The 14,163-nt window shown below is 36.8% G+C and overlaps 2 protein-coding genes across 2 annotated transcripts in view; one reads left to right on the forward strand and one right to left on the reverse strand.

The window, feature by feature from the left end:
* On the forward strand, positions 1-1,899 carry LOC120465067 (cerebellin-1). Its single transcript, XM_039654658.2, has 4 exons — positions 1-311; positions 422-493; positions 1,314-1,451; positions 1,542-1,899. Exons 1-4 carry the CDS (start codon positions 152-154, stop codon positions 1,826-1,828), a joined length of 657 nt encoding a protein of 218 aa, XP_039510592.2. The 5' UTR covers positions 1-151; the 3' UTR covers positions 1,829-1,899.
* The window catches only part of tep1 (telomerase-associated protein 1), a 26,593-nt gene continuing 14,255 nt past the window's right edge, over positions 1,826-14,163 (reverse strand). Inside the window, exons 25-56 of the mRNA XM_089131153.1 lie at positions 14,018-14,159; positions 13,267-13,446; positions 13,070-13,162; positions 12,777-12,909; positions 12,255-12,414; positions 12,035-12,168; positions 11,241-11,329; positions 11,025-11,139; positions 10,885-10,929; positions 10,521-10,728; positions 10,197-10,317; positions 9,967-10,091; positions 9,776-9,875; positions 9,531-9,686; positions 9,236-9,448; positions 9,075-9,131; positions 7,914-8,055; positions 7,476-7,706; positions 7,007-7,164; positions 6,803-6,910; positions 6,604-6,708; positions 5,924-6,053; positions 5,725-5,810; positions 5,001-5,136; positions 4,726-4,859; positions 4,489-4,610; positions 3,626-3,763; positions 3,383-3,482; positions 3,069-3,294; positions 2,553-2,635; positions 2,351-2,455; positions 1,826-2,220 (exon numbers count right to left, since the gene is read on the reverse strand). Of these exons, the coding sequence (XP_088987279.1) occupies positions 2,101-2,220; positions 2,351-2,455; positions 2,553-2,635; positions 3,069-3,294; positions 3,383-3,482; positions 3,626-3,763; positions 4,489-4,610; positions 4,726-4,859; positions 5,001-5,136; positions 5,725-5,810; positions 5,924-6,053; positions 6,604-6,708; positions 6,803-6,910; positions 7,007-7,164; positions 7,476-7,706; positions 7,914-8,055; positions 9,075-9,131; positions 9,236-9,448; positions 9,531-9,686; positions 9,776-9,875; positions 9,967-10,091; positions 10,197-10,317; positions 10,521-10,728; positions 10,885-10,929; positions 11,025-11,139; positions 11,241-11,329; positions 12,035-12,168; positions 12,255-12,414; positions 12,777-12,909; positions 13,070-13,162; positions 13,267-13,446; positions 14,018-14,159 (4,195 nt within the window). The 3' untranslated portion in view covers positions 1,826-2,100. The remainder of the gene's footprint in view (positions 2,221-2,350; positions 2,456-2,552; positions 2,636-3,068; positions 3,295-3,382; positions 3,483-3,625; positions 3,764-4,488; positions 4,611-4,725; positions 4,860-5,000; positions 5,137-5,724; positions 5,811-5,923; positions 6,054-6,603; positions 6,709-6,802; positions 6,911-7,006; positions 7,165-7,475; positions 7,707-7,913; positions 8,056-9,074; positions 9,132-9,235; positions 9,449-9,530; positions 9,687-9,775; positions 9,876-9,966; positions 10,092-10,196; positions 10,318-10,520; positions 10,729-10,884; positions 10,930-11,024; positions 11,140-11,240; positions 11,330-12,034; positions 12,169-12,254; positions 12,415-12,776; positions 12,910-13,069; positions 13,163-13,266; positions 13,447-14,017; positions 14,160-14,163) is intronic.

A 14,163-nucleotide genomic window follows, 5' to 3' on the forward strand; every position in this document is an offset into this window, starting at 1 on the left:
TACGCTGTGTGTAAGGTCAATACCTTTAAGGACTGCCCACTGAATGCCTATAAAATACAATGTGCATCAGACTTGAAGACTGCAGAAACCAACAGCACATTCTCAATAAAGAATCCTGATTCTCCTAGAATTGCTAGTTACCGGCAACAAGATGTGGATTCTTGCAACAGTTGTAATGCTAAATGTGTGGGCTGTAACAGCAGACGATGTACTTTCATCAAAAAAAGACATCATTGAAGAACTACAGAAAATAAAGACCGTGGGAACAAGGATGGAGAAGGAAATGGAACGACTAAAAACAGAGAACGAAGGTAACGTGACAGTATCTTAGATACAGGACACAAGAATTTATACATTTCTTCAGCTTTTATTGACAGTCCATGTATGCACTGAACATCTGTTTGAATGATTATTATTTTAGAACAAGCAAAAGAACTGAAGATTTTGTATGACACAAAGATCCAAATGGATGAACTAATAAAGCAGAATCAAGGTTTGTAAATCAAAAGACACCCAGGAAAAAGAAACTGATATAACATTTCAACGTTACAGTACCAGTCAAAAGTTTGGAAATATTTAGATTAATGTTTTTGAAAGAAGTTTTTAAGCTCTCCAAGGCTGTATTTATTTGATCTAAAATAAAGTAAAAACAGTAATATTGTGAAATTTTATTACACTTTATAATGCTTTCAGTTTAAATAGAATTTATAATGTAATATATTTCTGTGATATCAAAGCCTAATTTTCAGCATTATTACGGGGGTCTTTAGTGTCACATGATCTGACATAAATCATTCTAATATTCTGATTTTGTGCTCAATTATCACCAACTAGTATTGGTGCTCAAATATTTATAATTAATCATATTCATAAAAAAACATTTTTGCATGCTTAATATTTTTGTGGAAAGCGTGATCCATTTTTGTCTGGATTCTTTGATAAATAGAAAGGTGAAAAGAACATTATTTATTTGAAATGTATTGAAATTTGTAACAATATAAATGTCACTTTTGATCAATTTAATGCATCCTAGCTGAATAAAAGTATTATTATTATTATTTCATATATCACTTATCCCAAACCTTATCATGGTTTGCCATCATAGGAATATATTACATTTTAAAACAGAAAATAATATTTCAATATAGAATTTTACAATATTACAGTTTTACTGTATTTTTGATCAAATAAATACAGCCTTGGTGAGCAGGAAAAAAAAACTGATTTTAAAAAAATCTAAACCCCAACCTCTTGAACAGCAGTGTAAATATAATGAAATAATTTGTAATGTAATGTATAAGTCTATGTTTTAGCTCCTAAAGTGGCTTTCTCAGCCTCTCTGTTGACCTCTTTTGGACCACAAAGCGTTGGACCCTTTGATGGTGATTTACACACCCTGATTTACAAACACATTTTCCTCAACACTGGAAACGCCTATGATGCAAATACAGGTGAATAAATTCATTTAGTGTTAATATCTCTCTGTCATTTTTTATAATGCTCTCATTTGAATGTATCTAATTAACCTTTGTTCGATACAGGAATCTTCACAGCACCTGTGAGGGGAGTGTATGTATTCAGGGTTTTCTCAAAGGCGTTCGGAAATCCACTGAGAGCTGTTACCGCAGGCCTGTTTAAAAATGACCAGCATATAATTTCTACACACGGACACCAAGAAGCTGGTTTTATCAGTTCTTCAAATGGAGTCTCTCTGCTGCTAGAAAAAGGGGATACAGTGAAAGTAAATCTCTATGCTGGCCAATGGATATTTGACAATGGAGAACACCATCACAGCACATTCAGTGGACATCTGCTTTTCCCCATGTAAACTTGCAGACAGTTTATTCACCCAAAAAATCTATTCATAAATAAAGGATGTATACAATCCTTAAAAAAAAATCAATTTACTGAATACAACTAAATATTAAATCAAGTGGTTGTCATTTTCATACAATAAAAACAAAGCAAATATTCTTCATATCATGGCTTAGTTTAAGGCAATAGTATCATTAGTGCAAAATGCTCCATGCATGTGAAGTAAATGAAAATGAGCAGAATTACAACTGATTAAAGATTACGAATGTACCGACTGTGAGGATATCAACCTGTCCAGGACAGGAAGTACAGCTGACCCTGCGTATCTCCGCAAACAAATTCCCTGGGGTCGCGGGGGTTCACCTCCAGCACCTTGACAGGGCCTCCACACACAAACATGCCAACCTGTGAAAGGCAGAAAATGAGTGGGAAACAGAAATGAAATGGGATATAAACTGGTAGATATGTTGAAGGAGTGGATTTGCAATCCATTCCTTCACTATAGGAAAAAAAATAAATGAAATAATAAAAAAACCTGTTTCTTAGTGTGTCTGTCCCATAGTTTGACGGATCTGTCATGAGATGCTGAGATGATGAGGCTCTCTGTAAGCCGCAGTACACTCACTTTGTCTCTGTGTGCCTATAGAGACCAGTCAACAGCCACCAAATGTATCAGCAACCCATGCCTTCATGACATATGCTCATTATACCTATCAGGAAAGCTAGAGGATACTTGCCGGTTTTCTTTCAGTCCAGGAGGCTATATTAGGAGGCTGGTTGAACCATATGTTCCCTTTATAATCACCACACACAATAAAGTCTGTAAAAAAAAAACATGATTTGAAAACAACCAAATCAATCATCAAAGTATCAGTCATGAACAGTTCACATAATGACCACTAAAAAGTCATGGACCACTCAAGGTCATGGGTATGTAAGATTGTTTTTTTTTTTTTTTTTTTTTGTTAAAATACATTCTCTTAACCAAGTTTATTGTTCATTAACTATTATTTGTATGGCATTCATGGGTTTATCTTCCCCAGAATTGTAAACATTGAGCCTCCCAGGAATGTATTGTAATGTAATCCAGTGTAAACAGCCTCAAACTGTTGTGAATATGGTAATAGTAATTTATTCTTACAATAAAAGAGAGAATAGGACTTGAACAGACAGCTCTCTTCACAATTCACGGACTTTCTGACAAATTGGTTCATTTAATTGTGCTATACATTAAAGTGCAAGAACAAGTGTACCATTTTGCATTGCTGCAGCTGTGATCCAGGAACTAATCTGCTCCGCCTTCCGGTTTGCAATTCGCAGCTGTTCAATCTGTTCCTTGCTGGGTCTCTCTTGCTGCTGCTCCTCGCACTCCTCCATATTATCCCACATCTGCTCCTCCATCTCCAATTCCTCAGGGCTCTTACCCACCGCATCGTAACAAAAGTTTAAGTTGAAGGGGTGACTTGGATTTACAGACAACTGAAAGACAGACCGTTTCAGATCATTTGGTTTTCAGGCAGTTTTTACAATGTCAGACTCACATGATAATGATAGATGATGAACTTACAAGCAATCCAATGTACAGTACACTCTTTTTCTGTCCCAACAGCCAAAAGCACTTGTTATCATTTGGCAATATGCCGATAGGACGTATCACGTCTTTCCAACTACAACAAAACACACACTTTTTATTATCCAATGAAGTAATGTTATCATTCACAGTGCATGTGCCACCTTGCCCAGAAAAAGGATTAACAGAAGAGCGCAGGACATCTTATCTATGTATAAAAATGATGTGGCGTTTATTTACATATAAATTTCTTTGGTCGACGAGCTAGTAGAGATCACATCGATGACTTCTCCATTCACATATACTCCAAACAGACTGCCACAGTAGAACAAAAAGCTCACAGGAGTCTCCACTTTGTATGAAGACATCTTACTGAGTCTGGAAGAAAATAAAATAACATGTGATTCCTTATAATAAGATGGCTCCAGCACTAAGCATTGTTAAATAGGCATTGAGAAAGGCTTTTTTCATTAATCTTGGAATTGTTTTTTTTTTTTTCATTGTTAGAGTGTGCAGGGTTTTTTGCAGTCCTCCTCCTATTTACAAAATAAAAATCCACACATAAAATTGTTTAAAAATTTAAAACAGGGGTGAAAAGCAATCATTATATCATCCTTTATAAGAGCTTGGTTTTATTTAGCCACAGTGTGTTTTATGTTTATTGAACATAAAATGACACTGGCTGATATTAATAACCGATAAATTGCAGAAAATAAAATCTATAATATATATAGATATATATTGAATACATTAAAAACAAAACACTAAAATCAACCATTTTAAAGTTTTGTACATACACAATATCATAATGAAATACCAAATATTATTATGCCTGTAATCACACTGCTGATTTCAAGATCAAAATGCATTTTCAAGAGTGACAAGAAAATGTATTTATAGTAAACAATGCAAAAAATCTTCAGTGGTCTTATGTTGACAAATCTTTTGTCAAATTTTTGACCCTCTTCTCACCACCCCCTTGTAAAAACTGGCTTTGCTTGAATCACATGATTGACATTCAGAATGGCACATTTCTCTGAAAGGCAACAAGTTTGCAAAACTGAAATTGAAATATGAAAGTGAAGAGGGATAAAAGTTGATACCTCACAATGCTCTTCTTGGTGTCTCTCTCCAGTTTCCAGACAAATACAGAGCAGTCGCTGCAAGCCACAGCTAACTGATCCTCTGGCATACCAGTGACTGCACATAAGGCGCCATCACTGACCTTAGTGCAACACACACAGAGACGTTCATTGAGATATTTCCAACCGAAAGAAGGTAAAGTTATTTTCACTAACTGATCAACAAAATAATAAACTCAGTTCCCAACCGATGATTACCTTCTTCCAGTAAACCACTGAATTCTGATGCCATATCTCCAATCTGCCTGTGTCATAACCACAGACCATGAGTTCATCATCAGTATCAAGGAAGCACACAGCTCTGACACTGCCTTTCTGGGAAGGAGGAGCTTCTGTGGATAATTGTGTGTAAAAAAAAGTTGCCAATCAAATGATATTTTGGATGGACAGCTGCTTTTGTTCACTAACAAAATGTTCTGAGGATTTGTGTGACAGTTTAGTTGAGTTCATTGGGAATGACCATTCTTTCGTACCCATTGCCGTGGTGACACTCCATGACCTGAGGGAACGATCCACAGAGACAGTGAGAAACTCCGGCAGTCCGGCCTCTTTGCACACTAAAGCTTGGATTTCTGCACTGTGACCATGCAGGGTATTATGATGATGTACCTATGAAAATGTAATTGTTGTGAATAAATTAGCAATGCACTGATATAAAAATCTGACTGATGCAGATAAGATGAGAGTTATTTTCATTTTATGGCCAATAAAAATGGCCAGTATTGTTATACCATTTTATCAAAACAAAGTAAAAATAAAAAACTAAGCTAAAGTTAATTTAGGCACCACACCATTATACATTATGAAAATGACTATTTATCTTGGTATTTGCTAAAGATTACATTTAACATTGTTATTAAACTATTAGTGTTTTATTAAATATTAAACTTGAGTGCTTTTAATGGCTGCAAAGATCTAAATTTACGTAAATATCGGTGGAAATGATTTCATAATTAAATATACAGTATCATCTGATCAACAATACGGTCGCGATATATTATGATTTCCTAGAATTAATCTCTTGAGCACATTGTTTATTGATAATTATTTAAATTGTTTATAAATTAATTATTAATGTAATTATTTAAATTATTTACATTGATAATTATTTAAAATATCTTATTTACAATTACTTTTATTTAAATAAAATATAAACAAATGATTAATGAAAAAAATACAGAGGTGAGAGTTGGTTACCTGCAGTGGATGCCAGAGTTTAACAGTTCCATCTCCTGATGCTGAAGCTACCAATAAGTCTTCTGGTTTTAAATTCTCTCCCAGATCTGTATGCAACAAATGGTTTTGCTAAGAAGGTTTGTTTAAGCAAGATACACTATTTAGATGTCAAGCTGCTGTTTGTGTGTAAATTTGTGCATTAGTCACAGAATCACAGTACCTGTCTGAGAGACAACAGCGCAATGATTGAGACGGGAATTGTGGGCCTGGATCCTGGTAACTTGTATGCCTGATTCCCACTTCCAAACCATCAGCAGTCCATCTGTAGAGCCTGCCATTACATGATCCTCCTAAAGTCATTAAAAATCACATAAATATCAACAGGTTACACTTATTGTTTATTTTTGTGACCTTGCTTCTTGCTTGCAAAGGATTAGTTCACTTTTAAAAAAACTCATGTCATCCAAGATGTCCATGTCTTAAGGTTATTGATGAAAACATTCCAGGATTTTTCTAATCTTCTTTCGAGTCATTTGGTTCATTCAACGAACAAAATGAACGGAATGACTCGAAAAAAGATTTGTTCATTTTGATGTACGATTTCGAACTTTATTTTTGAAATGACCGATCGTTTCGCTAGATAAGACCCTTAAACGACATCGTCTGGTGTCATTTAAAGCCCTTTGAAGCTGCACTGAAACTGTCATTTGGACCTTGAAATGGTTGGGGTCCACTGAAGTCCATTATATGGAGAAAAATCCTGGAATGTTTTCATCAAAAACCTTCATTTCTTTTCGACTGAAGAAAGACATGGACATCTTGGATGACATGGGGTTGAGTAAATTATCAGCAAAAGTTTTTTTTAAAGTGAACTAATCCTTTAAGGTGCAACTGACTTACCCAACAGCACAATGTGCTCAAAGATGAACCAGACAGGATCTCTCTCAGCAAACTTCCTGTCTGGATATCCCAAATCCGCAGCTTACAGTCACTGGAGCAGCTAAGCTGAGGTGTAACAGAAGTTTTGCATTTGGTTAGACACACAAATTCTGAGTTACTGAAATTAACTAAATGCCCTTGGATGGATAGGATTTCTTACCACTGCAGTTGACGTCCAGGCACATCCCGTAATCCAGTCTCCATGGCAATGGGGAAAAGACTGGGAAAGTACTGGAGGGGAGGAGTTTACATTCCATATCATCAAAGCCTATTGGAAGAGATTATGATAGTAAATCTTGTGAGAGAGTACACTTTCTTCCATTTTTTTTTTTTTTCAGTGATAGATATGGAGTGGACTAAGTACCTGATCTTTCCCTCCTGACAGCAACTCTTTTTCATTAGGACTGAAAGCAAGGCATGTGACCCCTCCGTTGTGACCTCTCAGAATACACATCACCTTAGGGTCGATCCAGGGCTTAGATGTCAATTCACTCTTCAACCACAGAGCAATAGTGAAGTCATCTAAAACAAAATTAAAATTTCAATAAAATAACATTTTAAAACATGAAATAAATTTTAATTTCTAAAAACTACTCAGTTGTCTAAAAATGGCAACCTAGAATGTACGTGAAAATGGATATTCATTCTGAGATTTACTAAAGACTACATTTTAATGTTATTAAATTATTTATAGTGCTTTTAAAGAATAACTTTAAGTGAGTGTTTGAAAAATGTAAATGTCTAAATGTAAAAATAGGTTGAAAAGAGCATGCAAAAATTAAATGTCCAGTATGGTCCAAAATCAATTGACAAAATGTTTTGTGCTTACTGACCAGATGCAGATGCCACACAAGTAGAGCTTTGAGCCAGAGCGAGGATAGCTCCCTTTTGCACGCCAAAAGATCCTACTGACACAAGGCTTTCCAAATTTTCTCCTTGCCTTTCCCAGACTCTGAGACGGTGGTCCATGCTCCCAGACAGCAGCAGCTCTGTTCCTCCTCCCTCCATCCACATGAGGCAGAGCATGGACACCTGCAACTCCTCACTGGCCCAGACCTTCTCTCCTACAGCACAAAGCATTTCAGGATGGGTTCTACTTCTGGTTACTCACAGTCTTCTCCATTATTATTAAGTGGATTGTTTTTTTGCACTTTATTTCGTTCATGGTATGGCTTTTGAGAACATGCAAGATTGAGAAGCAGTTTGAAAATATGAGCTCCAAGCTTGTGGAGGAGTACATTAGTAAATGTTGGAAACAAATGTTTATGTACCTGACTTCAAACTGAACATTTTGATACCATCTCCATGGTAACCCACATAAGCATACCCACTGGCCACAGCCACACACAGAGCATTAGCTTCATCTTCATTTCCATGTCTGGTGCGCTTTTGTTGCTGCTGCAATACTGCAACCTGCAAATGATGATTAATTAATATCCTCCCTATACGCCTTATTCACGGCAGCGCCATCTTTGATTTTTAATGAGAATGAAAGCGAGGCTGTGAGGGATAGTCATGCATCTCTTCAATGGGCTGTACTGTTATTTAATGTGTTTTCGGATTGTTCTGCTCATGAAACACTGAAAAAATATCTTTCCAAGAAATTTCAGTTGACAAAAAACTCCCGACAATGTAAGCTGTGGAAAATTGTAAGTATCTAGCAGTTTTATTCAGCTTTTTACAGCGGATGCCATTGGAAACACGGTAAGTCTATCCCTCACAGCCTCACTTTCATACCTGTCATGGCGCTGCTCTGAATAAGGTGAATAGGCACTCAAAAAAATCTTCATAGACCCCAAAATTAGAATATTCAATTCACACAAAGTTAAAAAGTTAAAAAGGACAGGCCTAAACATCATTTAAACATATTCAGGTATACAAGTTTGTATACAAACCTTGGGGCAGAAAAAGTCTGTTTGGAGTCTGTACATCAAGCTGTTCTGGCTGAATTCATACCTATTTATACTGCTTATACTGCTAGTACTTCTAAGAAGCAATTCTATTTTCAGAACATGAAAGTACACGAACATGAAGTAAGAGCGTCAAGGCGGCGCCCGCGCCATCAGCCAATGGATTGGCGTGATTCTATATGGGCTTCAGACAATCGGCACACTTACTCTGACGCGTAATTTTACACGTGAAATGCAGTCAAACCTTGGAGCGTTTTGTCTTCGGCATCATTAATCCCCTCGCTATTAGACGTTCAGGGAGTCTCCTGTATATTGATAATGGCTCCCCCCTCTTACAGTGACGTAAAATGATGATTTTTTGGACATTGTAGGACGAAGTGAAAAAGGTAAATAGCGTATTTCTCTCGTCTCAGGGGAAAATGAGAGAGTGTTGCACGACTATTCAATAGTACGACTGGATTTCTTAAAATGTAAAATCGTAATGCAAATGGGTGGAGTGTCCCTTTAAGAACATGAAAGTACCTTTTTCTCTCCCAGTACAGTGACAGATCGCCCAAGACCACCGGACCAAACATTAACCTGGACAATAAAAAAGCCACAATAGGGAGTGTTTTAGGATGCCTGTTAGAGTGCAAACAAATCTAACAACTGAAAATTGTAGAATGTAAGACCCTAGTCCTCACCACACTGTCATGTCCAGCGCTCAGCAAAAGGTTTCCTCCCTGCAGGAAGTTTAGTGACTGTGTGGAGCCGCGGTGAGCATGATAACTGCCCACACAAGCACCTGCTGCCACTGACCAGAGCCGCACTTCTCCTGACAGACAGCCTGAGCACAATATGGAGGAGCAGGGAGAGAAAGACAGACTCCGCACTGAACTCTGATGACCTAACAAAGTCTAAAAAACGAGAAAGCATTGGGAGGGAAGTTAAGTTTTAGTATATCTGGCATAGCAACATATCTTTGGAGTCTTTCCTCACCGTAACGTTTTTCTGTTCAAGCCAGTTCCACAAACGAACAGCTCCATCCCAGCAGCCCACTGCCAAGAGCTGGCCCTCAAGGTCAAAGTTCACACAGTTGAGGGGGGAGGGATTCATGAGAGAGGCCACCTCTGTGCTCTTCTGCGCAGACCACACCTGAGTACAGCCAGATAAATGATGAATATGTTAGAATAGAACAGCACTACATCTATTACAGATTTTAAATGATTTTTCCTTGGTTTTACCTTCAAGTTTAGGTCTAATGAAACGGTAGCAAAAAGTTTTCTGTCAGGACTGACATCGCATCCTGTGATCTTGTTGGAGTGGGCATTCATGTGGGCAGTTCTTAAAGTGACAGCAAAAAAGAAACCGAAGATGACACCCCATGCAAAATACTCTATGTAAATTGTACATTTGAGCCAGAAAAACAAATTACCTGCAACCACTCGCAACATCCCACACCTCCACCTGCCCATCAAACGAGGTTGTTGCCAAAAGCTCCTCCCCAAGGAAAATACATCCAGAGATGCCATCACCACTGCTCATCAATGACTTCACTTCCTGTTTGAAAAAAACATATGTAAAAAAAGTTAATTGTGATTGAACTATCTTAAAAATGCCGAAAATCATAGTAGACGTATGTTTATATACGTTTTGAACTGTTACCTCTCCAGTCTCTGTATGCAGAAAGTGAAGTGTTCCCTCTAAAGTTCCCACTGCAACCAGTTTTCGATCAGGACTCACTACCACACAACTTGGCTCAGAGTGGAAGGTGGAAACCAGCTCACTGAGCAGAAGAAATAATTAACATACATAGAAAAACAACCTTTGCACATAGTGGTGTTTCAATTATTAATTGAAATATAATTTTAAATCTAAATTTTAAACCTGAAAAAAAATTTTGGATTTTTTTTAATAAGTGTATAACTGTAGGCCAGAATTAAACGGAACTTCTGATCTGAGAATAAAATGCTATTAATTGATTAGTACCTGACTTCTTTTGGTGCTGCATCTGTGAAGTTTAGCCATTCTACAGCATGCACCCCTCCATTTCTTGTCATGCTTTCAGCCCACAAGTGTGCAGAGCTGTCACATGGTTCATTAAGAGCTGTTTGTACAAAGAGAGCAGGCCACTGAGAGAGGAGGAGGCGGTGCCGCTTCAGAAAACTGAGACAGTCTTTAAAATCCTTCAGGTTATCTGAAAAAAAACACACAAATTTGGTTTAGGTTTACCGCAAAAACTATAATTTGTAGTTTTAGTACATATTAAGATCATGAATTCATTTTTAGATATTTTTAAAATGTCAGTGTTGTAGGGTTTTCATAAACATACAAAAATATAAAAGTAAAATACCTGTTGATTTTTTGGATTGCAGATGATCGGTCCCATATTTTTGGGCTAAATGGATCAAATGAAAAACAATCAATATGAGAACCTGTGAACTAAACATAAAAAAGGAAAAATGCAGTACTGAAAAACATCAGGTTCTGTACCGAACAAAATGTAGGTCTCCAGAAGTTGGTGAAGTAGTCCATACCGCACATTAGCATAGAGGAAGTAGTAACTCGATAGCAGAAAACGCAAAGGCTCCCATTGATTACCACCCATCTGATCAGAAAGAGAGAGAATCGACATCTCTTATGAGTTTAGTAACCTCACATTGGTCACTAAAGCTGAAAGGTTAAAGAAGAGAGTAGGGGGACACTGACCAGGTGGGTAGGGAGATGAGACAGAATATCAGCATCAGAGTAAAGAAATGTGTCCTTCCCCTGAGGATTTGACCGCACCCAAAGGTGGGCTGAAAAAAAGATGTTATTTAGAAATAAATATATAAAAACACATAGACTACTGTTCAAAAGTCTGTTTCTGAATTTACACTATTGGCTGTTAATATCCAATATAGGATATGTATATAGTTCGTTCCTGCTTCTTTTTACGTTCTGAATTATATATATATATATATATATATATAATATACATTTTCATTTAGAAATGAATTTCACTGTATATAGTCTAAACTATGAAAGAAATGCATGTACATTTTTTGAATAACTAATTTCTACATTAATCACAGCAATACGCCATCACATCCGCGACTCTCCTATGATTAAAGGCAGCACTTCCGGTTATATTCCCACCGAAGAAAACATTTTGACATTTCAAAATGGCGTCTGCGTGAAATCAGCGTACTAAGATTTATTTTTTCATTGCCAAAGTAGAAAACAGTTGTACTGCTTAATATTTTTGTGGGAACCACAATGCTTTATTTTTCAGGAATCTTTGATGAATACTAAGTTTAAAAGAACACCATTTATTAGAAAAAAATAAATCTTCTGTAACAATTAAAAAGTCATTACTGTCACTTTCATTAAATACATACAAGGCTGGCTGCTGCATAAAAGTATTAATTTCTTTAAAAAAAAAAAAACTAAAAAAAAACCTTACTGCACTGTAGAGTATAAAACATAACATTTAATCACAATTTGCATGCATCCTGTTTTACCTGCAATTATCAGATGACTTCTGGTTCTACTCTCCTCAGTAGACAGGTACAGATGTTCAAAGGCTGACCTCACCTCTGGATGAGTCAAAGTCAGGAGGTCATCTGACCCCTGACCATGAGACTGTCCAATTATACTGGTGATACAATAAGAATAAATCATTCAATGTATAAAATAGAAGCTATTTTTTATTAAGATATCAAACATTTCCCTGTGCTGTACCTGTGCAAAGATTGTGCCAGCTGAGAGAATATTGCCATGGGAACACGGCTCTGTGGATGCCTTGCTGTATGGACAATTTCCTGCCATGACACTGGCCCTCCTCTGGAGTTTAAATCATTGCACATGTTCAGTATAGTGTAAAGATCACTCTCGCGCAGGCCTATGGAAGAAACAGATTAGTGATGAGAAATACTTATTTTCAAAACATCTACATAAAATAATGTTATTTAAATTATTAAATAGAAACAACATAACAACATAGAAACAACATAAAATTAAACTTCTAACAGCATAACATAGCGGTCGATTTTCTCCAGGTGGAGGTAGAAGGGCGTGTTTTTTTTCTAAAACCGGCTGATTTATGTTGTTCTGTCGGAGCATAGTGTCGGTTTCAGTGAATATGATCAAAAAAATCTTGCCAACTTCAGCTTTAAAGAAATAAAAATGTGTAAAACAGGATTAAATTAAGATCACGTATAACAGCTCTTGCAGATCAGTTAGCAATAAATAAATGTCTTGTACCGGTGGAGCTGATGGCAAGAGTTCCTAATGCCCATCCCAGACCTGCTCTGCAATATTCAGTCTCCAGCCTCAGCAGACTGTGCTGCACCAGCTCACCAAGGGACTGAGGAAGAGACTGGAGGCTGTCCTTCATCTAAATGATAAATTTCATCATCAACATTAAGCTAAAGAAATGAAGAAAGAAGCTGCTTTGATGCAATCTATATTGTGAAAAGCGCTATATAAATATACTTGACTTGACTAAATAACATTATGCACATCACTATAAAAGAAATGATTTAACAATAATTTACCTTCTCAAAGGAGGCATAATTTCTGAGCTCCTCGCAGGCTAAATGGAGGTAAAGTGGACTCACGGAGCCTTTCTTCATCAGCAGTGTCTGAAGCTACAGGGGAACACAACAATAAATTCACTAAACAAATTCAGAAAGACAGCTCTCAATATTTCCTTATAGTACTCCAACAGCCAGAGAGCAAAAGGGAATTTCACCTGGTTATTGAAAGCAGAATCACTCAGTTTCTTCCCAAAGCCAACAAGCTGCTTCTGCACAATCTCCTTCTTGTCAGGTAAAGATAACTGCCCCAGTGGAAATGACACTGCACCTTTCCTTTTGCTAATAGTGTTTTGAAGGGATGATTCTGAAGTCACACTCAGGACCAAACAGACACCCTAAGAGGACAGTAAAATGAACACAGTAATTAGTTGATGAGAAAGTTTCATAATTGTTTTAACACACTTTATTTCATTTATTCACCCTCATGTTGTTCCAAACCCATAAGACGTTAGTTTATCTTCAAAACACAAATGAAGATATTTTTAATGAAATCTGAGAGATTTCTCTCCCACCACTGAAAGTCTACTTAGTCTATTTAAGTTTATTCCCTTATAAACATTGACTGGCAAGCATGCTTGAGCTTCCATTTATCATATTTGAGTGCTCTATGTCAATCCGCTGACCAATGTTTATATGTGAATAAAAGCCTAAATTAAAATGTTCATCAAATAAAGCAATTGTGTTTCTTGTGAAGACATGGATTAAACTGCTCGATTCACATGGACTTCTTTTATTATCTCTTTATGATCGTTTTAAAGCATCAGATTTTCAATGGAGGGACAAAAATCTCCAAGATTTCATAAAAAATATCTTTTACATTTGTTTTGTGAATGAAACTTTCATAGGTTGGAACAACATTTTTTTGGGCGAACAACCCCTTTAAGTGTGCATGTTTCTCTCTCTTACCTTAGGGATGTGCTGTGGTATCCATTCTGACACCCTTTGACCACGACTATCATGGACACGGTCCGCCCCATCAACAAGCAAGGCCAGTGGCTTCTCTTTGTTCAGGTCCTTCAAGTTCAACTGGAACTCAGACAACAAGTCCCTGT

Source organism: Pimephales promelas, chromosome 5 (assembly GCF_988280905.1).
Source record: "Pimephales promelas chromosome 5, fPimPro1.hap1.1, whole genome shotgun sequence".
In the NCBI taxonomy this organism is placed as follows: domain Eukaryota; kingdom Metazoa; phylum Chordata; class Actinopteri; order Cypriniformes; family Leuciscidae; genus Pimephales; species Pimephales promelas.